Below are 23,992 nucleotides of genomic sequence, written 5' to 3' on the forward strand. Positions count from 1 at the left end.
TTAATACATTGCTATTGGAAAGTTAATAGTTCTACAGTTCTACCAATATATATATATATATAAATATATATATATATATATATATATATATATATATATATATATATATATATATATATATATATATATACCAGTCCTTCTCATGGGTGTCACCAAAATGACGTGCCTGTAAGGATGAAGGTTAAATAAATGAAAGGTTAAAATAAAAGGTTAAGGATGACAGGTGCTAAACCCCTCCCAAAAATCTCCTCCCCAAAACACAGGTGAGTTGGCAGAATATAAATTTTGTAAACTTTGCTTGGTCACACAGGCACTTGTGTCTCCAGAGAGGCTTCTGGAATACAAAGCACCAGATTTTGGGTTGAATTAATTAGGAAAATGGGGCTTGGTGTGAGTGGACTATGGTTATCTTGATTATATCTTCTGAAACCACCAGCATATGTTACGTTTGGGATGCTGGTGAGCTGGTTGGTCCCAAATGGGAAGCTTAATTAGCTTCCCTGGTCAACAAGCTTCACCAGAAAGACCATGCTGGTTGATCAGCGTTACAGACCAGCATCAAACCAGCATAAGCCAGCATGGACATTAATACTGGTGTATGCTGGTCCTTTCAGCATCGATTCTGGTGGTTTCATCAATCAGTTTGCTTGATCTTTTTCTTCTGCTGAAGTTTACCTTTGGCTCTGCTCTGATCAGGTAATGTGTTTTTATGTTTTATAGACGGGGAATGATGACTACAAATTGACAGCAACTTCTGAGAATGAAATCAAAAAGCCCAAAAAGGTGAAAAGAAAGAAGAGGGATGTGGACGAACTGAAGAAAGAAGTGGAACTGGTGAGAAATGCCTAGTATGATCTAAAACTATAACCAGAATCCTTTCTCAGCTATACTCACAAAACTACATTATTTCATTGGCCAAAAATGTGGAGAACTGAGATGCAAGGTTTTTTTCTCTTCTGCAGGACGACCACAAGCTGACATTGGATGAACTTTCACGCAAATACGGCACTGACTTGCATAAAGTGAGCAGAGGTTTAGTGAGACTTTGATTGAAAATTTTATGTATTACTGCATTTTGTGTTAATCTTTATTAATACATTTTGCCCTCTTTTTATTTAATATAAAATGAAATAAAGAAATGTATATATATATATATATATAAAAAAATGTTAATGAATGTTTTATGTTAAGCTTAAGATACCGTAAGCTAAAAACCCTTACCTGTAAAAATTAAATAAAAATTAGTAGCCTTGAAGTGCATAGAAACCTGTGTATGTGTTTTCAAATTTCGGTGATTTAATTTCAAGTAGCCTTCAGGCCTAAGTTGAAACTGTGTGTGTGTGTTTTTTCCATTTTTGTGTACGTTTAACTACTCAATGTTCATACCCTATGGTAGGGATTGTCGTCTTCTCGGGCAAGGGAGATCTTAGTGCGTGATGGGCCGAACACCCTTACCCCACCACCTACGACTCCAGAATGGGTCAAGTTCTGCACACAGCTCTTCGGTGGTTTCCAAACACTGCTGTGGCTTGGTGCAGTTCTTTGTTTCACGGCATATGGAATCCAGGCTGCCTCTTCTGAAGAACCAGCAAATGACAATGTATGAGAGCAAAAAACAAAAGAAAAAAAAACGTTCATTATATAGTTTCATTTAAATACATTTACATTTATGCATTTAGTAGACGCTTGTATCCAAAGCGACTTACATTGCTTTCAAGGTATATATTTTTGTATTGGTCCATGCATTCTATGGGATTCGAACCAATGACCTTGGCGTTGCTTGTGCCATGCTCTAGAGTTTCACCTACAAAAATTCTATACAAGTAGTCCAATGTCAATTCAATGTAGATTATCATACACTTTGTGCCTTTCTAAAAACCTAACTGTGGTTTTGCAGCTGTACCTGGGACTTGTACTTGCTTTTGTCGTCATAGTCAACGGATGGTTCTCATACTATCAAGAATCCAAGAGCTCAAAGATCATGGAATCTTTTAGGAACCTTGTTCCTCAGGTACAGAAATTGTGTCTTACAAAACATTGCATGTTCAAATGTAGCTTTCCCATGGCACAAAAGTAGTCATTGTTCTGTTCTGGTAATGTAGCAAGCTCTAGTTTTGCGTGATGGAGAGAAAAAGATCATCAGTGCCGAGGAGGTCGTTGTAGGTGAACTTGTGGAAGTCAAAGGTGGAGACCGAATCCCAGCTGATCTTCGCATCATCTCTTCACAAGGATGCAAGGTAAGACCTGAATGTCAAATGTGATATATCCCATCAGTACCTTTTTATGAAACATCCCTTCTACTGTTCCAGGTGGACAACTCTTCCCTCACTGGCGAATCTGAGCCCCAGAGTCGTACTCCTGACTTCTCCCATGAAAACCCTCTGGAGACAAGAAACATTGCGTTTTTCTCTACCAACTGTGTAGAAGGTACATGAAAAGTTTCTGTAGAATGTTGAATACAATTGCATTTTATAGTAGCTGTGGACAAACTAAACAACTAAATTGCTTGAACATTAGGTACTGCCAGAGGGATTGTCATCAACACGGGTGATCATACTGTCATGGGTCGAATAGCATCACTTGCCTCCAGCCTGGATGGTGGAAAAACGCCAATTGCAAAAGAGATCGAGCACTTCATTCACATTATCTCTGGTGTAGCTGTGTTCCTGGGCATGACCTTCCTAATCCTCTCCCTGATACTTGGATATGGTTGGTTGGAAGCAGTTGTTTTTCTGATTGGAATTATTGTGGCTAATGTACCTGAAGGTCTTCCTGCCACTGTAACTGTAAGTCAGGGTGCTTCTTTCCTTATGCTTCTTGTTGATTAGTCAACTGTATCTACTTTTCAAGTCATTAAATCCAGATTGTATTTTAGTATGTCTGTGCCAAAAATTATTACTCGACTCTATGTATGTTTGCGTTTACTCATATAGGTGTGTCTAACTTTGACTGCCAAACGAATGGCAAAGAAGAACTGCCTGGTGAAGAATCTTGAAGCCGTGGAGACTCTTGGCTCGACCTCCACCATCTGCTCTGACAAGACTGGAACTTTGACCCAGAACCGAATGACTGTCGCTCACATGTGGTTTGACAACCAGATTCATGAAGCAGACACCACAGAGAACCAGAGTGGAACCTCATTTGACAGGAGCTCTGCTACTTGGTCTGCTCTTGCACGTGTCGCTGGCTTGTGCAACCGTGCCGTCTTCCGTGCTGATCAGAGCCATCTCCCAATTCTCACCGTGAGCTTCTGCTAGCTATCTTTATATCTATATGAGCAAAATGAATATATGCAAGGCTGGCAACTTATACAATTCCAATAGCCAATATAACTGTTATTGTGAGTGAAAACTTTGTTTAATTAAATCTTTTGTAGCGAGAAACAGCTGGTGATGCCTCAGAGTCTGCCTTGTTGAAATCTATTGAGCTGTGCTGTGGTTCAGTCACAGAAATGAGAGAGAAGTACACAAAGTTAGCTGAAGTCCCTTTCAACTCCACCAACAAATATCAGGTATTTTTGTTGATGTATTCTTTAGAGATGATGATGCAGATTTGGCTGGTCGTCCTAACAGTACCTCAATATGCCTTTTCTAGCTCTCAGTCCACAAGAATCCCAATTCCTCAGAGTCTAAGCACCTGCTAGTGATGAAGGGAGCACCTGAGAGAATCTTGGATCGATGCTCCTCCATTTTGATTCAAGGAAAAGAGCAGCCTTTGGATGATGAAATGAAAGATTCATTCCAAAATGCTTATGTAGAACTCGGAGGTCTTGGAGAAAGAGTGCTGGGTAAAGCCACCTTATGAAGTTCACCTGTAAAAAAAATCACTAAAGTTATGACTGCAGAAAAATATGAACACAGCATGTGTGAATTACAGCATGTATGAATAATTCTATGTTCTCTTTCAAAGGCTTCTGCCACTTTAGCCTCCCTGATGACCAGTTTCCTGAAGGTTTTGCATTTGATTCTGAAGACGTGAACTTCCCTACTGAGAACCTGTGTTTTGTTGGCCTCATGTCCATGATTGATCCTCCTCGTGCTGCTGTACCAGATGCTGTGTCCAAATGTCGGAGTGCTGGAATCAAGGTGTTGTCCTCATTTGAGATCTACTGCTTAAATATACTGTGCCTGTATTAAATTATTCAAATTATAATTACTTGTGATCATTCAATTACAGCTAAGGTTATCAATTCAAAGCAATTTAAATGAATGATTTTTCCAATACAGGTTATTATGGTTACTGGTGACCATCCAATTACAGCTAAAGCTATTGCAAAGGGTGTTGGTATCATCTCTGAAGGCAACGAGACTGTGGAAGACATTGCTGCTCGTTTGAATATCCCTATTGGAGAGGTTAATCCAAGGTAATCAAAACATTCCAGCCACCTAAAACAAAGCAATGTTTTCAGGTTAAAAAATATAAATATAACATCACTGGAATTGCTCTAGATGTCTGCTAATACAAAGTGTGCCTCTAGAGATGCTAAGGCCTGTGTAGTCCATGGTGGAGAACTGAAGAATATGAGTGAAGAAGAGTTGGATGATATCCTGAAATATCATACAGAAATTGTGTTTGCCAGAACTTCTCCTCAACAAAAGCTGATTATTGTGGAAGGTTGTCAGCGACAGGTACCGTCAGAGAGTTATATATCCAATCTTAGTTGATGCTAGATGATTTTACCCAGCAGGGACCATTAAATGCATGTTTCCTTTCATCAGGGTGCAATTGTAGCCGTAACCGGTGATGGAGTCAATGATTCTCCTGCTCTGAAGAAGGCTGACATTGGTATAGCTATGGGTATTGCTGGATCTGATGTTTCCAAACAGGCTGCTGACATGATCCTTCTGGACGACAACTTTGCCTCAATTGTCACTGGAGTAGAAGAAGGTATGCCATGTTATTGGGAACTTAATTGATTAAAGATTTATGAAGGTTACTTTGAGACTTATTTTTCAAACATGTATTCCACTTCAGGCCGTCTGATCTTTGACAACCTGAAGAAGTCCATTGCCTACACCCTTACTAGTAAGATCCCGGAGATGTCACCCTTCCTCTTGTTTGTCCTTGTGGGTATTCCTCTTCCTCTGGGCACCGTCACCATTCTCTGCATTGACCTGGGAACTGACCTGGTAAGAAAAAGTACTATTAGTGTAGAGAACTTTAAATTGTGTAGTCTATTTTTAATTTGTTTTAATTGTGGTGACAGATTCCTGCTATCTCATTGGCATATGAAAATGCAGAAAATGACATCATGAAGAGACAACCCAGAAACGCTAAAACAGATAGGCTAGTGAACGTGAGGCTAATCAGTATGGCATATGGTCAAATCGGTAAGAGCATTCTTACCAAAACTGAGAGGTCTGGATGTTTTGAACATGACATTGATTAAAAATCTGCAATATGGGCAATTCATTAATTTCATTGTCATTGCTTTCCTTTTTAGGTATGATCCAAGCAGCTGCAGGGTTCTTTACCTACATTGTGGTTATGGGTGAGAATGGATTCTGGCCCAGTTATCTGCCAGGACTTCGAGTTGGCTGGGAAGACAGATCTATCACTGACCTGGAAGATAGCTATGGTCAACAATGGGTAAGCATCAAAGTTCTAGCAAAAAAGCTTCTATATCATTTTATGCATTTGAAAAATCAATCATGTAATTTATAGTATAGTATAAACATACCTTTGTTCTTGTGTGTCTCTTTTGTTGTCTGGTGCAGACCTACGAGGCCAGAAAGATTATAGAGTCCACATGCCACACGGCATTCTTCATTAGTATTGTGGTTGTGCAGTGGGGTGATTTGATCATTGTAAAGACCAGAAGAAATTCCATTGTACAGCAAGGAATGAAGTATGTAAACAAAAGGGATGCAAACAAGCTTCAAAGAAGCCATAAAATATTGGTGGATTGTTTGTTCAGTTCCAGCTCAGGGCCGGTCACCTCTAAAGCCTTATCATAATTGGATATTTTTTCTTTCCTAGAAACAAAGTCCTCATCTTTGCTTTTTTTGAGGAAGCTGCTATGGCAGCTTTCTTGTCCTACTGCCCAGGCATGGACGTTGCTGTCAGAATGTATCCTTTAAGGTAAGCGGACATATCTATGCAATGGAGATCTTAATGTTGAGATCTTTTCATACTGTATGCACTGACTTTGAAAAGAATATAAATGGCATGTTAGAAATTGAAAATAACAGTAAAATGGACAAAAAAATTTAACTTGTGTTCTTTTATTTAGACCATTGTGGTGGTTCACTGCCTTCCCATACTCACTTATCATCTTCATCTATGATGAAGTCAGAAAATATATCCTACGACAGAATCCAGGAGGTAATATCAGAATTTTCCTACAGATGTTGGCAGACTTCATTAACCTCAACAAAGTTTGTTGTATTTCATTACATTGAGAGATTAAGAATGAACTCTAATATCTGTGCTATTGTGTTTCAGGCTGGGTGGAACAAGAAACATACTACTAAAACAAGACGTTCAATTGAAAACTCATGCTAGGAGACATTTTTTGAAATGCTCAAAATGATACAGAATCTGGTCAATTTCAGCAAATAAATGTTAAATAATATGGAGCTGAATTTGTGTGTGCGTTTTATTAAACTGAAAGTAGAGAGATAAAAATAGTGAACATGTACAAAAGGTTATAGTGCAAAAAAAAAGAAAAGAAAAAGAAATGATTAATTTAGCAGCAAATCAAATATAAAAAAATCTCTCTCACACACACACACACACATACATACATACATATATATATATATATATATATATACACACACACAGGGGTTAAAGTGGGCCGGAACGGTCCGGAACCTCAGATAAATAAATAAATAAATAGATTCAAATCAAATCAAATCATTCTCCTCAAATTCAATAATAATCATCATTCATCAAATCAAAACTGAATATCACCCCCTGGCCCCACATTCACAAACACACTTCCCGGCGTTATGTTCTCAGTCACGGTTCTCCTGTCTTGATTTTAGTGCATCTACACTGGTTCACGCCTCCCCTCTCCACTGAACGCCAGCGATTGCGTGAAATGCACTCACGGTGGTTGAGCGAGGTAAAGTTAGTTTTATGTTCGATATTCGCCGGACATTTCTTTTCCCTTGTAATATATTTTATTATTTATTATTATATTATATTTATACCTGAGAATGCTTTGACGCGTTTCCACAGTGCACGATGCCTGGGCACGTCTGCCAGTTCCACCAACTGCGTTAAACGTAGACTATCATTTGTATTATTTAAAATGACTTTTAACATTTAAAAACAGACGTTTTCAAATTCCAAAGCTTGTAAAAGGTTCCTATTGGCAATACTGACTTATAGGCTACAGCTTTCCTGGTAACCTTGAGTAAATTAACTTGACTCAGAAAATGATTCATAAAACATATAAATATCAGTTGAACTTGAGCCTGTTTACTTTCTTCACTGACACAGACGAAAATGAAAATACTATAAGTCAAAGTTCAGCTTTAGGAGGGGAAGAATTAGGGCAGGATAAGGAGACTGAGAGAAAAAGAAAGATGAAGATGAGGAGAGAGCAGGTATTGACAAATAATCTAATGACAAGGTTTTAAATTGATACATTTCTTATAAATTTTTTTGGCCTTCAAAAGCCCTAAATTGCACATATGTAGGTCAGAGAAATCCAAATTTTCTCTGAGGGGGCCATGCCCCCGAACCCACCTAACTACCGCACATTTCAGTCCGTTTTGACTTCACATTTTTATGTTTAAATTTACATTGTGAAAAACAAGGTTGTGTTCCATATTGTGGTGTGATACTTGGTGCCACAGTGACACTCTTGTCCCAAAAAGTATTGCTATACCACGATACTCAATATGTAGTCCCACGGTGAGTCCTTTTCCCCTATTGCACCTACATAAAATTTGAGGGTTCCCCCACCTGCCAAATCCCACTTTAACCACTGTATATACATATAAATGATGAGATGCATTAGGATAGATAGGATATCATAAATTAAAATCCATAATCCTTAGATATTGAGGTGCACCATAATGGTGTAGTTACATAATCTACCAGCAGGGGTCTGTTGCTATACAAGGTCTATTTAAATCATACCAAACCTAACCAAAAGTTAACATTTAAATTAATATGATACAAATAAAAATAAAATGTGCATGTCTATAACTGTCTTTTTAATGCAGAAAATGATTCTCATGCACAGCTGAGAGAAAACAAGACTCATTAACAACCACAGCAAAGTTTAATGTGACTAATTGCTGCATTTATCATACACTTTTATGCTAAGTACCTTACTGTATTCAGTTTACACTTATCAGACAGTTTATATCTATCTGTACTTCCATTCTCTGGGAACTGAACCCATGACCTCTAATACTGAGAATTCAGGTACTTCTTGGTATCATGCGGCATTGTGAGAGATGTTTATACATATCAGTGAAACCTGCAGAACATGCTGAACATCAGTCAAACATTACATTATAAAAACATTAGTTCCACAAAAGTGTGCCATGATGTCATCCTCAGCTGTGTTATACTACTAAACTTTTGTAGGAAGTAATGTTGGCATGGGGGCTGTGAGGCTCTGTTGACTGACAAAACAGAACATCGTTTACAAAACAAGAAGGTCCAATAAAAATTAGTGCGTAATTGTACCCATTTATCAGATTTAATACAATTTAGTCGTTCATCACTTACCTTTAAAATGGACAAACGGCCAAAAGTCATAAAAATATGAGAGCATCTCATTTTTAACGTAAAGGTTTTTCATAAATACAGACAAAAGAAATACTCAAAACATATAATTGCATACGAAATAAGTGCATGAATTTACATAGGAGGGGTATTACTTTCAATATTAGCAAATTGATATAGCAAACCATAACTGAGACGTGATGATTAAAGATTAAATTAACGTTAAAGATAGATTACACCTGCCAAACTCCTCCCAAATTTTCCCCAAATCCTGCCCTTAAAGTAGGTTAAGCTGACAGGGCAGAATTTTGAGAGCCTGTTTTGGACACACAAGGATTTGTGTCTCACAGTGGCCGACAGGTTTCCTATCCAAAGCACCACATTTGAATTGAAATAAGGAAAAAAGGGCTTGGTGTAAGTGGACTCTGGCTGTCTTCCCTGGAGTTTTTCTTCTTTTCTTACCATTTGATGTTTCATTTGTTGTGTAGATTTTTTTGCTATTGCCTCTACTTTTTTAAGGGGTCAGGTAAGGTTACAGTTTTATGTTTTAAACCAAGTTTTATGTATAGGTAAAGTTTCACTTTTGTCATTAGGGGTCAAAAGGAGGCATTTATATAATATGCTTTCATAGGAATCACTGTATCTTGTGCTCTGTATCATGTTATCCAAAGCAGACTGAACTTTCAGAAAGTTGATTCTGTAAGTATTGTGCCTGTAAGTGTTTTGTGGGTTTCTTTGGATAAAAGTTTCTACTATTAAAGTGTAGGTGTGTATAACAATGTATAAAAGGTTAAGCTATTTACTACTGTGTTAGATTACTACATTTTATTTAAATCTGCTGAGTATGATTTCTGCACCACTAGTGACACCCAAAAGAATTGCAAAATATAGTGGCAAATATAATTGCATTGTTCAGCAAAATTCTGCATCAAAACACATGCCACTGGTTGAGCCAATGTCGCAAAAAAAAAAAAAAAACCCAGATCAAAGTTCTCTAATTCTGTTTGGTACCACTAGTGGAGCACGGCAGATTCAATACATTTATTAAATATTATAAATCATAAATGTATAAAAATGAGTTGCAGGTGATCAAGTCAAAATGTCCAGCTCCTGAAACCTCTCACATCTGATGCACATGGAAAGTATTGAATGATGCATTGATTGTATAATGTTCTCTTAACATAAGAAAAATGTGAAATTAAAGATTCAAGAAAGTCAAGTGAATACTCACTGCTCTTACTTGCTTGTGGTTCAGGCTGTGTCTCTTCTTGACTGATCTGCTGATGAGATGCTGCTAATCCATGATTATACGGGAGATCTTTTCTTTCCCTTGATTAACAGGGAAGTAGATGAAAATAGGATAAACCGATGGTTGAAGAAACATTCTGTATCTCCACAAATGGCAAGAGGATGATGGGGACACCACACCCTGCAAACATCATCCTGTACTCCGGAAGGATAGGCTAATAGTTGTAATCTGTAAAACAAGACAAAGATAAATATCTTTTTTTTTTTTTTCACAAACAAAAAATTTGCCGTTTGTCGACTCAAATAACTGAAGTGTAACTGTAGGCTAGTATCATGTAAAAGCAATAGTTTTTTTGGTTAGCCTATCTATGGCATTGTTGTTGAAACGCTTTATTCACAGTCTGCCATTATTAATGTATTCCAATGAGAAACCGGCTCATTATAGAAGCTCTTCATATTACAGTATGTGAGTGTACATTATTGAAGCACTTTTTGTTTAGGGTTTTTTTTTTTAAATGTTCCCCGCCATTGATGAAAATTTCCATCATTAATGATGATACAACACTTCCCCACCATTGATGGGTATTTCCAGCTTTCAGTGTTTTCACTGTTATACAGTAGGGGGCGTTTTGAGGCTCTTCTGAAAGAATACAGAATCTCCGGATCAAAACACAGGTGAACAAGAAGCAGATGCATATGCAAAATAACGTGTTCTTCAACATTAAACAGCATGTAAATCAAAACTGCCTTATGTTACTGAATGAAATGTCGATCCAGGACGAGCTACAGGACTGTGAGGCTTTGGGAGTGTTGATGGACTCAATCTACTTCATCTGTGTTTTGATCATCATTCTGAATTTAATCCGGACATAGTCTTTGACAAAAAAAAATAAAAAATGCTCAAAATGGTGCTTTACAAAATAAATTAAAAATCAACAAGCGTTGATAAAAAAGAATGTCAAGATAGAATAAAAACATTTTTGTTGTTGTTGTTGTTGTTTAAAAGCAGAGGCTCTGTTCTTTCTTTTAATATATATTATGTTCAGATATTCATACAAGAAAATGTTATGAGGGCCATGAAAATTTTCCTGAAAATTATAAAAAATGCTGGTGGTGGCTGGGAACTTGCTTTAAAAACATTTAAATTTACATTTATGCATTTGGCAGACTCTTTTATCCAAAGCTATTGAATTGCATTTCAAGGTACACATTTACATTCTTAATCAGTTCTGGCACTGGCGCCAAAACGCTGGCGGGGAAAGAGTTAATGGTGGTAAGTGTATTTGACTTCAGTTATTGACAGATATTAAAAGATGAATAAAAAATCCAGAACATTAGCAACTTTAAATTAACCATTAACTGGCATATAATAGAAGTCTTATAAAGAATGTATGACACTACATAAAACATCATTTACAAATGCTTTTGTGTTAGTGTCCAACAAATCTTAGACTACATTAACACTGGACACATGTTAATTTAAATCATTTCATAACTTTGCTGCTAACTAACATACGTTAATTCTCAAACAAGCTAATTAATTTATCTGAATCTAATGTTACCTGAATGCCACATATAACATCACATAGTGCCTAACAAGTTTTACAGCTTTTACACCACACCCAAACATCCATTAGCAAATAACGAATTATACATTTAAACATGCTAATCACTTATTAGCTAATTTCTTACCTCAGAACTGCGCCATTTCTTTCCTTTTTAGTCAGTCAATCAATAGATTCCGTTCCACAACTAACCTCCAGGTTTGTCAAACTCTTTAAAACCTTCTCTGACATATATAATTGAACACAGCATATTTATAAAGAGGCGACTATTTGAAGCAATAGCGAAACTGATCGGCAGTGAGACCGTCCCTCAGACTGACCGTTAACATTTAAACTGAGTGAGCGCGCGAAGTGAGAGAGAGAGTGATAACAGATCTGCACTGCATTCATGTAAATCTGAATTAAAGAGGGAAAGGCGGCAATTTCGATTATTGAACTATTAACATGAAAAATTAACTTATATTTTATAATTACAATGAGTTTATGCAGCAGTTAAAAAAAAAAAAAAAAAAATCGACAACATGTTCATTTAAGAGGTTAGGGTGCAAACCTCCTGATTCTTCATTTTCTCACAAAATATATTTTTCCTTCCCCATCAAATATTTATTGTAATTATAAATTATTATTATTATTATTACAAAATGTGTGATATTCAAAACATTATTATAAAAATATAAAAATAATGTTTTGAATATCACACATTTAGTTAAATTGAGTTGTTTTTTCATGTCACTCAGAATATCATAATGATGCTGCTAATTTGCATAAATTAATAATAAATGATGTGTTGCTGTCTGGGCCCCCACCTTTTTTCTTTAAGTAAATTTGTTTATTTTTGTAACGACCTAATAAATATAGGCCTATAGTTCAGGATACATAAAAGGATGAATGTATGGGTCAAATTATAAATTGTATCTCCTCTCCTCATTGCTTTATACACACAACACTTGTGTTCTGCAAAATAAGAACACAATGCCAAAAAAAACAAGCCTATTTTGCACTTGGCAAAAGGTGGCACTAAAAGGTTTCACACTAATTGTCAGCACCATACAGCTCTCTCAAAATCAAAATGTAGGGGAGCGCGGGGCACAACCTAACGCGGGGCTAGTTGTAACATGCTTGTTTTAAATACTTCCGCACATGCTTGGATGACGAAACTTTGTGTATTTACTAGTTGCCATATCAACACTATATAGAAAAAAAAAAATCCGCCAAAATTATAATTTTTTTGGGAAGATATCCATAGACATTTATTAAACCATAGCAAGGTAATAAGTTAATTTTTCATCTCTATTTTTTGTGTTTATTTAAAATAAGACAAATCTGATATTATTTTAATCTCCAAGATGTTATTTAACAGTTGAGATAGTTATTTAATGCTTCGCTAACTAGCAGAAGACACTAGCAGGGTTTAAATCCCAGTTGTGCAGGCGGGGGCATGTTGTAACACTGCGTTACAATGTGCCCCTATTAGAAATATGCTATTATATTCTATACTTTTATTAATTTTATTGGGAAAACGTGAGAAAAAGGTGAATAAAGACTGAGAGTCAATGTTCAGAAATGACTAATTATTTATTTGTTTTGAACTATGTTGTATAGCTTTGTTTTCATGTGTTCGTAGTCAAAACTAAAAAATTTGTTTATATTTAATTATAAAAAAATTGCCATTATTTTATATGAAAAAGTTTTTTAATTGTATTTTATTTAGAAAATATTTTAGTTTGTTTTGTATATATTTTTTATTAGATCAGATAACATTTTAAGCTGTCATATGTTATGTTACAATGTGCCCCACACATGTTACAATGTACAGTACCCCACCTATGGGGCATGTTGTCACATTTCACTTCCATTCTTCCGGGGTATATCAAGAAAAAAGTATATACTGTATTAATAAAACAAAACCACATAATTGTACTAGACATGTGGGACATTAATGTGGGAAAAAATAAATACTCTGAACCATAAGTAGATTTACACAAACTGAGAAAGTCAAAAAGCGTTAGGTTGTGCCCCGCTCTCCCCTACCCTTCTTAATTCACATTTCTGGTCTTATTGTTAAAGATCATCCGTGCATGAGTTCTCGTACACAAGTATATATACAGTAAGTAGTCTATGTATTCATCAAAGAGGAAAGATGGCCTAGATAAAAATGGTGATGCATCTTTTCTACTACATTTGTGGTTGTGATCTTAAAAAGAAAAATGGGGACTTCCCAACCACAGCATACACTCTAAAAAATGCGCTGGTTGTTTCAACCCATGTTTGGGGGAAAATATGGACAAACTGTAACTTAAATATTTAAACCAACGGTTGGGTTTGACCATATTTGATCCAGACATTGAAACAACCCAGCATTTTTTTTAAGAGTGATTGAAGGAATGATAGCTCTTTTTATTGCTTACTTTTTTATTCAAAACCTTAATCCAAACAAAAGTTGTTTTGTTTGATAAAGTTGTTCCAAACAATAAAGTCAAGTTCGATAAAGTCAACTCTTAGTAAAATTTGATTATGCATTTTGCCTCTGCACCGTTTTTGGCCTCGTCGTATTTCCTTTCTATTTTGGTGTGTGGAAATTAGTTTGTTTCCTGAGCACACGACTCACACGTTGCATGAACTTCTCTCTTTGCTGCTTTAAATATTTAAATAATGCCACTGAAGTTTTAGGATGTGAATCAAACCGTTGTAGGGTCTCTTAGATGAGTTCAATCTGATCCTTTTCACGGGTGCAGAAAATATGCTTAATGTTCTCAAGGTCCTTTCAGCTGGAGTCACTCAAGTTTTCCTACTGATTCAGTTGAATGAGTCTCTTATCAGATGCAGTTAGAAATTATTAAGTAGCCTAAGTAGTAAATGTAAAAAGGTATTTCTGGTAATATATTTGAGATGAGATATCAGATAGCGTGCCCCTAAACTAACTGATCACACATGTCAGTTGGTGGCTCTTCCTGTCTATAGTGGGCGGTTCCTCGCCAGCATAAGCTGCACTATGAAACATCCCTTGTGTGGTTTAGTCAACAAATACTTGAGTAAATTGGCCCTCTGTTCATGAGGCACCTGCTTTGCTATCAGGCAGCCAGTTTGTTGGATTTTATGTCCTATGTTAAACTTTTCCCAGTAACCTGATATGTAGGTAATGTTGGATATCAGATGTTAAGTATATCCCGAGTTCGTTGGAGTTGCAGAAACTCGATGGCGTGTTTGATTAAAACACATGACAAATACCAGTCCTTTGCTCTCTTTTATTTTAAGTTCAGGATGATTAAGTCTTGGGTAATTCACATGACTTGAAGTTCATGGATTCACATGGAGCAGATTCACATGATGTAAATGGACAGGAGTTAACGGATGGACAGGATGAACAGGATGGTCTTAAGTCACTACAGACAATACAATAAAGGAAATCAAACTCATATAATTCATCAATAAACATAACATATATATATTCAATCCAAACAATTCAAATAAACAAATTCAAACATTACAAATGGTAAAACAAACTTAAAGCATCAAGGACTCAAAGGAGATGATTGGGTGTCCATTCAAACACCCACATCTCACCAATCTACTTATAGACCTTAACCAGGGGGTGTATGGGTAATGTAGTGTACTAGATTTAGTGGTGTAGTTTGCTTGGAATTGTGGGGTATATATATAGGAAAAAATAACAATTCACAATTCCAAATTCATAACAGGTAGACTGTCAGTCTAAAGAGGACTCTTTCTGACTCAACACAGTGTGTTTGCAGCAGATTAAAGGCATTTTGTGATGAATGTTGATGCATTACTGAAGCAAAAGAGCCTAAGCAACACAAGATGTTACTTTGTATATGAAGTAGATTGAACCATTAATAGATGCATTAATGAGTCATTTGACACGGCTCGACCTATACGACTACTTTCAACCAACATGATACTGCTAAGGTTCCTATCATTTATTCACTCCCAGCATTTGAAAAAAGACTCCTCCAGTGTCAGTGAATCTGCCCTTTCCAAAAAAAGTTGCTTTTGCCTTGAGGAAAGGTTTAAAAAGCAAGTTTGTGCTTTCCTCAATGTTGAGGTTAAATGATGGATCACTGATCTTATAGGGAAATGGCCATATTTAGTGACTACACTCCTTAAAATAAGTGGGTTTTCCCAGGGATGCCATAGATTACCCCTTTTTTTAGTTCCCCAAATAACCTTTCAGTGATTAGTGAAGGTTTGAGAGTTGGCTTGTGGCCTTTGTTTTTTTAAGAGTGCACATACTGTACGTATATCTCAGCAGAAAGCATGCTTTGACTCATGCTTTGGATGTTTGGTGTCTTGCAGTCTAAAATACATGGTGTGAAGAGTTGAATAACCAGTTTTAAGAAAAGCTGTTTGTCATTCTAAAAGAAAGACATGTGCACTGTTCAAACAGATGGATTGTTCATTGATCTTGAGAGACATTTGCAATGAAACACAAAGCAATACATGCCAATTGCGATAAATTTGGTGCAAAATTTAAGGGGCTTGACAGAAAGATGGCATTACTATAGCAATGTGTTGGTATAAAAAATAAAATAAATACACAATAACCACTTAATCATGATACACTGATCTGGGGCTGCTACTCTTGCCATTGTTACTTTTGTCCTTTGTGTTATCATTGCTACAATCTCTGTTTGTAGTTTAAATCTTGTATATAGTTAGTAGCACCTAGTGTAAATAGTGTGTCTTCAGGGGGTTGGAGCGTTTTCTTTGAGGTTATCTTTTTCTCCTGGGTTTGGTTAATCTGGGAGGGAGGTACGACAGTTTTAAACTTAAGTTATTATTTTGGCTTGAGCAAGCCAAGACCTGAAGCTTATTTGCTCCCACTTATAGTAAAATAATGGGGGGAGGGGGGATATTTGAGATAATGGTTGGAAAAGTTTATTTATGTTACAGCCTGTCCCATCCAGGTCATAATACTCTGATAGAAATGCAAAATGGTGGTTCCGGTACCCTCAGATGTGTGATGCTGCTGGTGAAATATGTGTGGACGTTTAAGGCAGTTTGAAGGACATGGGGGCCATGAGGCTCTTTTGCATTGAGGACATTTCAATATATTTTTTGATTTTTATTTTTTGACCTATATCCATTTGAAAAGTTATTCCTACAACCCTACCTAACCAAACCAAACCCATGAGAAAAAAAAAAATGAAAGAGAATACTCTGATAGTAATACAAGATGTAGCCTACAGGTGTGAACAGACTTTGTTATTAGCCTCAACAAAGAGTGTTTTCATTCTAAAGCAAATATGTCTGTTTCCCAAGAAGAAAGTTGCATTGTAAATGACAGTGATTACTTCCATTTCATAACAATATTTATTAACATATATTTTCTAAACTATACAGAATCTGGTCATTTTCAGCAATTAAATGGAGCTGAATTTGCTTTTTGTCTCTGAAGTTCTTGTAAACAGTAAATAGAGGTTTGTGAAAACAGTAACCCAAACCATTTTAGCCATGCACAAAAGTATAGTTACAATTGTAATGTGCAGAAAAGCAAGATATAAGATAAGATAATAAAATTCATATTCTAAAAGCATGTTGGCTTTCAGCAATGTGATGGACAGGTCTACTGTACTACCAATAAATGAAACCAGTTGAAAATAAAACATTGAGTCCTAACGTTCACTAAATATTATCATTTAGTTCAATAAATCCTTGAATAAATACCACAATATTCGTAAATAAAATGCATATCATTGCTGATTTTAACAATTCTTTCCTTTTTGTGTGTGTGAGACAAAGAGGCACATGTAGGGTCTTTAGAAATTAATGCAAACTCAAGAGAGAAATTGTCCCAATTGTATTCAAATGCAAAGTGATGTTTGCAGCACCCTCAGATGTGTGATGTGGACTAAACTTTAAGGCACTGTGAAGGACATGGAGGCTGTGATAGTCTATTGACTGACAACATTTAGCAAACCTTTTTTTTAACATTAACATTGACAAGGTCCTATAGTCACAGTCTGAAATCTAACATGTAATGACAGATTCCGACCATTTACAGAAGCAGTTTGATTCATCGGATATTGTTGGTCACAGAACACAATTTTACAAAGTCATTATTTACTTAGAATGAAAATGAAAAAAATGGTCCAAAGTGATAAATATAAGGTAGCGTGCAAATATAACCATAGAAATATGTCTTAAAAAGTGAAATACTGATATCTAAACAAATAAGGGTGTGTATTAAAGTGAAAAGCAAGTTATTTATCACAAGTTATTATTAACAAGCCATAGATCTATTGATAAGATAATAGTTAATAGACCAGTCCTTCACCCGGGTGTCATAGAAATGACCTACCTGTATAAATGAAGGTTAAGTAATGTTAAAACTAAATGACACCTGACAAACTCCTCCTTAATTTTCCCAGAACACCTCCCCATTAAACAGGTGAGATGGCAGGGTATAAATGTGTGAACCTGGTTTGGACACACAGGGACTTCTGTCTCCAACAGCCTCCAAGACAGGGGTACTAACCAGACATCATTGGATTTTAGGTGGACATCTAGAAGAAAAATGGGGCTTGGGGTAAGTGAACTAAAGCTATACACTGCTGGATGCATCGCTTAATTTGTTTCATTTTACTGTCCAATTCTACATGTTTTCCATTTATTCAAGTATTTTCGGGGGGGATCTGGTAAGATGTTGGTGTTTTATATATATATATATATATATATATATATATATATATATATATATATAAATATATATGCATATTGTTTTGTGCTTGACAGATGGGGAACGATAAGTACAAATTGGCAGCGACTTCAGAAGATGGATTCAAAAAGCCCAAAAAAGGGAAAAAGAGCAAAAAGGACATGGATGAACTTAAGAAAGAAGTGGAACTGGTATGAAATGATTTTACATTTTATTTCATTAAACACAAAAATCTTTTGAAGTCCCATATTGCCCTTGCTTTAAAAATATTTGACAAAAAAAAAAAAAAAGTATATTATAATCCTTTCAAAAACATTCATGGTTTTACCATCTAGTGTAGTCTGAAAGTGAGGTAACTTGAGATTTCAAACATCTTTACTCTTCTGCAGGACGACCACAAGCTGACATTCGACGAGCTTATTCGAAAATACGGCACTGATCTCTCAAAGGTGAGTAAATGTTTAGTGACACTTTTGGGAAAAAAAAATTTAATAATGCATTATTCTAGAATTATTCACACATTTCTATTTTGAGACATTTATGTGAAACAAATTATTAAATTTTATGAAGAATTGCTAACTTTTAGTTAAAAAGAGGAACTGTTAACTTGGCTCGTACTTTATAGTAATTTCATTAATTTCATGATAGCAGTTACTTTCAAGGCTTTCAAAATTTTTTAAATATAAAAAGTAATGGATCTGTAGCCATCTGCATGTAATATTATTATTTGTGAGCATCTGTTTTCTACATGCCTTTAATGTTCAATTTTCATACCTTGTGGCAGGGTTTGTCCGTTTTCCGAGCAAAGGAAGTCTTAGCCCGTGATGGACCAAATGCCTTGACTCCACCTGTTACGACTCCAGAATGGGTCAAGTTCTGCAGACAGCTCTTTGGTGGTTTCCAAACTCTGCTGTGGATTGGGTCCTTTCTTTGCTTCTTTGCATATTCGATCCAGGCTGCCTCTTCTGAAGAACCGGCAAATGACAATGTATGAGGAAAAAATGTTTGTCTTAATTTCTACACTGGCATAAACAGTTAATGTGTCAATAAACTTAGAGGCATAATTTAGACCCCCTTTTTAGGAAAGTGTTTTATTAATTAAAGATCTGAGCTGATAGCAACTGTGCTATTGAGCAAGGTACTTACGTAATATGAGGTCTCTCCAGGGGGGATTATCTTCCTAAAAAGTATGCTGTAAACTTTGGATAAAAGAATATGATTAATGACAATTTACATTGTTTTTCTGCAGCTGTATCTGGGACTTGTGCTTGCTTTTGTTGTCACAGTCAATGGATGCTTCTCATACTATCAAGAGGCTAAGAGCTCTAGGATTATGGATTCCTTTAAGAACCTCATTCCTCAAGTATAACAACGTAAATTAATTTTACCTCAAAAATAGCTTTCACAATGTACAAAGGATAGTTATGTTAATTTATTGTCATGTAGCAAGCCCTGGTGATACGTGATGGAGAGAAAAAGGTAATCAATGCTGAGGAGGTAGTCGCTGGCGATCTTGTGGAAGTCAAAAGTGGAGACCGAATTCCAGCTGATATTCGTGTTGTCTCTGCACAAGGATGCAAGGTATGAACAAGAATTGTATGGCAAAAATAATATGCTTACTGCAGTAAATGAGTTTTCATGAAACATCCCCTCTTGCTTTCCTTTCCAGGTGGACAACTCTTCCCTCACTGGAGAATCTGAGCCCCAGAGTCGTACTCCTGACTTTTCTAGTGAAAACCCCTTAGAGACAAGAAACATTGCCTTTTTTTCTACCAATTGTGTTGAAGGTATGAAATTGCAATATCTATACAGCAGGTGTGGACAAAATTATTGACTAAATTCTTTAAATGCAACAATGCTTAAACATGACAATATTCAATAGGGACTGCCATAGGGGTTGTCATCAACACTGGTGACCGCACCGTCATGGGTCGTATCGCCACTCTTGCCTCCAGCCTGGAAGGTGGACAGACACCAATTGCTAAAGAGATTGAACACTTCATCCACATCATCACTGGTGTAGCTGTCTTCCTGGGCGTGACCTTCCTAATCCTCTCCCTGATCCTTGGCTACAATTGGTTGGAAGGGGTAATTTTCCTGATTGGAATCATTGTGGCTAATGTGCCTGAAGGTCTCCCTGCCACTGTAACTGTAAGTTGGAGTGATATTATGTTCACAAATCATTTTACACACATTTCAAAATTCCAATGATTACTTGACGTGTGCTTACTCATGTAGGTGTGTCTAACTCTGACCGCCAAACGAATGGCAAAGAAGAACTGCCTGGTGAAGAATCTGGAAGCTGTGGAGACTCTTGGCTCAACCACCACCATCTGCTCTGACAAGACTGGAACTTTGACCCAGAACCGAATGACCGTCGCTCACATGTGGTTTGACAACCATATTCATATAGCAGACACCACAGAGAACCAGAGTGGAACCTCATTTGACAAGAGCTCTCCTACTTGGGCTGCCCTCGCACGTGTCGCTGGCTTGTGCAACCGTGCCGTCTTCCTTGCTGATCAGAACAATCTCCCAGTCCTTAAGGTGTGCTATAATAATATCTCTATTTTGGAAGTACATTGACACTGCATTCATAAGCTTGCAACTTCTAGAGTTTCAGCAGTGAATATGCATTCTTAGTTGTGTTATTTAGAGTGGCAGCTTTTTGTTAACAATAAAATATGTTTTGTAGCGAGAAACAGCTGGTGATGCTTCAGAGTCTGCTCTGTTGAAATCTATTGAGCTGTGCTGTGGTTCAGTCACAGAAATGAGAGAGAAGTACCCAAAGATTGCTGAAGTCCCTTTCAACTCCACCAACAAGTATCAGGTATTTTTGTTGATGTGTTCTTTAGAGATGATGATGCAGATTTGGCTGGTCGTCCTAACAGTACCTCAATATGCCTTTTCTAGCTCTCAGTCCACAAGAATCTCAATTCCTCAGAGTCTAAGCACCTGCTAGTGATGAAGGGAGCACCTGAGAGAATCTTGGATCGCTGCTCCTCCATTTTGATTCAAGGAAAAGAGCAGACTTTGGATGATGAAATGAAAGATTCATTCCAAAATGCTTATGTAGAACTCGGAGGTCTTGGAGAAAGAGTGCTGGGTAAAGTAACCTTATGAAGTTCACCTGTAAAAAAATCAATTTATGACTGCAGAAGAATATGAACACACAGAATTGTGAATTACAGCATGTAAGAATAATTCTGTTCTCCTTCACAGGCTTCTGCCAGTTTAGCCTCCCTGATGACCAGTTTCCTGAAGGATTTGCATTTGATTCTGAAGAAGTGAACTTCCCCACTGAGAACCTGTGTTTTGTTGGCCTCATGTCCATGATTGATCCTCCTCGTGCTGCTGTACCAGATGCTGTGTCCAAATGTCGGAGTGCTGGGATCAAGGTGTTGTCCTCATTTGAGATACACTGTTTAAGTACACTGTGAATATTACATTTGATGACAACGCTGAATCTTCTATTACAGGTTATCATGGTTACTGGTGACCATCCAATTACAGCTAAAGCTATTGCAAGAGGTGTCGGCATCATCTCTGAAGGCAATGAGACTGTGGATGATATTGCAGCTCGGCTAAAAATTCCTATCGGGGAGGTGAATCCAAGGTAAACTTGTTATTTCAGCCCCAAAGACACAAATCTATTCCAAAAGTTTTGCATTTGCTCTAGATGTCTAATAATGCAAAGTGTACCTCTAGAGATGCTAAGGCCTGTGTGGTCCATGGTGGAGAACTGAAGAATATGAGTGAAGAACAGCTGGATGAGATCCTCCAACATCATACAGAAATTGTGTTCGCCAGAACTTCTCCTCAACAAAAGCTGATTATTGTGGAAGGCTGTCAGCGACAGGTACCGTCAGAGAGTTATGTATCCAATCCTAGTTGATGCTAGATTATTTTACCCAGCAGGGACCATTAAATGCATGTTTTCTTTCATCAGGGTGCAATTGTAGCCGTAACCGGTGATGGAGTCAATGATTCTCCTGCTCTGAAGAAGGCTGACATTGGTGTGGCTATGGGTATTGCTGGATCTGATGTTTCCAAACAGGCTGCTGACATGATCCTTCTGGACGACAACTTTGCCTCAATTGTCACTGGAGTAGAAGAAGGTATGATGTTATTGGGAACTAAACTGACTGAAGAATTATCAAGGTAACTTTGACACTTATTTCTCTAACATGTCTTCCCCTTCAGGCCGTCTGATCTTTGACAACTTGAAGAAGTCCATTGCCTACACGCTGACCAGTAAGATCCCTGAGATGTCACCCTTCCTCTTTTTTGTCCTCGTCGGTATTCCTCTACCTTTGGGCACCATCACCATTCTCTGCATTGACCTGGGCACTGACATGGTAGGGATAAGATTTCAATTTAGTTATCTTAATGAAGAGAACTGTGAAATATGCATGTATTAATTTGTACCTATTTATCCATACAGGTTCCTGCTATCTCATTGGCCTACGAACCTGCTGAAAGCGACATCATGAAGAGACAACCCAGAAACGCTGCAACAGATAGGCTGGTGAATGAGAGGTTAATTAGTATGAGCTATGGTCAAATTGGTAAGAGCATGTCTATTCTGTACTGAGCTCCCTTGGTTTTCATTGCTGGTTGTTTCTTACGTGTCTTCATACTTAATTTATAGGTATGATGCAAGCAGTTGGTGGGTTCTTTACCTACTTCGTAATTCTTGCTGAGAATGGATTTTTGCCCTGGGATCTGGTAGGAATTCGAACTGGCTGGGAAGACCGATTTCTCAATGACCTGGAAGACAGCTATGGCCAACAATGGGTAAGTGTCACAGCTCTACCAAACCTGACACACTTGAAACCAACATTTCTATATAAATATCAATCTTTTAAATAATGCTCTGTGTTTTTACCTGCCTGATTTAGACCTATGAGCGCAGAAAGATTGTGGAGTTCACATGCCACACAGCCTTCTTTACCAGTATTGTGATCGTGCAGTGGACTGATTTGCTCATCTGCAAGACCAGAAGGCTATCCATCCTACAGCAGGGAATGAAGTATGTACGCAATGGGCTCGGCGTCAAATAAGCCATAAAATATTAGCCTGATATCTATCAGATTGAACTGTTTGTTCAGTTCCAGCTCATGGTTGCTTATTGTACCTCTAAAAGCCCAGTTTGGCCAAATTATATTTATCCTAACTAGATTTATTTTTCTTTCATAGGAACAAAGTCCTCATCTTTGGTCTGTTTGAGGAAACTGCTCTGGCAGCGTTCCTGTCCTACTGCCCAGGCATGGATCTTGCTGTCAGGATGTATCCACTGAAGTAGGTGAAATCAATCTGAAAATGAAACGTTTGAATTTTTACATGACCTTGAAAATCATATTGACTGATTTTTTTATTGATAAACCCTGTTTTTGTTTTGTCATTTAGACCAATGTGGTGGTTCTGTGCCTTCCCATATTCACTGCTCATTTTCATCTATGATGAAATTAGAAAATACCTTCTTAGGAAGAACCCAGGAGGTAAATTAATTTTCATTATACATCTGATATACCTGTTTCCCAAGCAGAAAATTACAAAAAATACTTCTGTTTGCAAATACAGTAGCTTGTTGTATTTTATTCCTTTTATCGATCAAGAATGAACTAATATTTGTGCCGTTTTGTTTCAGGCTGGGTGGAGCAAGAAACATACTACTAAAAGAAGAACACTTTCTATTGGGAACATGTGCAAAGAGATGTATCATTTTGAAAATATCAAAATGAATGTAAATTCAAGTTAATAAATGTGTCATTAAATGAGCTGATTTTGTCTCTAACTGTTATGAATGATT

General features: G+C 36.9%; 1 protein-coding gene across 3 annotated transcripts; it reads left to right on the plus strand.

Annotated features, from left to right (window-relative positions):
• Window positions 1-262: 262 nt before the first annotated feature.
• LOC309494429 (sodium/potassium-transporting ATPase subunit alpha-1-like) lies at window positions 263-23,960 on the plus strand. Of its 3 annotated transcripts, none has more exons than XM_082163776.1 (22): window positions 263-390; window positions 721-834; window positions 963-1,022; window positions 1,397-1,600; window positions 19,430-19,543; window positions 19,627-19,761; window positions 19,850-19,967; window positions 20,063-20,331; window positions 20,419-20,727; window positions 20,876-21,010; window positions 21,094-21,286; window positions 21,403-21,578; window positions 21,660-21,796; window positions 21,889-22,039; window positions 22,130-22,298; window positions 22,384-22,538; window positions 22,625-22,748; window positions 22,832-22,977; window positions 23,082-23,212; window positions 23,380-23,481; window positions 23,590-23,681; window positions 23,831-23,960. In XM_082163776.1, exons 1-22 carry the CDS (start codon window positions 379-381, stop codon window positions 23,857-23,859), a joined length of 3,075 nt encoding a protein of 1,024 aa, XP_082019902.1. In that variant the 5' UTR covers window positions 263-378; the 3' UTR covers window positions 23,860-23,960. The 3 variants fall into 3 exon arrangements, with proteins under 3 accessions (XP_082019902.1, XP_082019900.1, XP_082019901.1); XM_082163774.1 differs by lacking the exons at window positions 19,430-19,543; window positions 19,627-19,761; window positions 19,850-19,967; ... (13 more) ...; window positions 23,590-23,681; window positions 23,831-23,960 and adding exons at window positions 1,898-2,011; window positions 2,103-2,237; window positions 2,310-2,427; ... (13 more) ...; window positions 6,233-6,324; window positions 6,445-6,578 and having other exon boundaries at window positions 264-390; XM_082163775.1 differs by lacking the exons at window positions 263-390; window positions 721-834; window positions 963-1,022; window positions 1,397-1,600 and adding exons at window positions 17,907-18,051; window positions 18,258-18,371; window positions 18,570-18,629; window positions 18,965-19,168.
• Window positions 23,961-23,992: the final 32 nt, after the last annotated feature.

The sequence above is a fragment of the Leuciscus leuciscus genome (assembly GCF_965113295.1).
Source record: "Leuciscus leuciscus genome assembly, chromosome: 3".
In the NCBI taxonomy this organism is placed as follows: domain Eukaryota; kingdom Metazoa; phylum Chordata; class Actinopteri; order Cypriniformes; family Leuciscidae; genus Leuciscus; species Leuciscus leuciscus.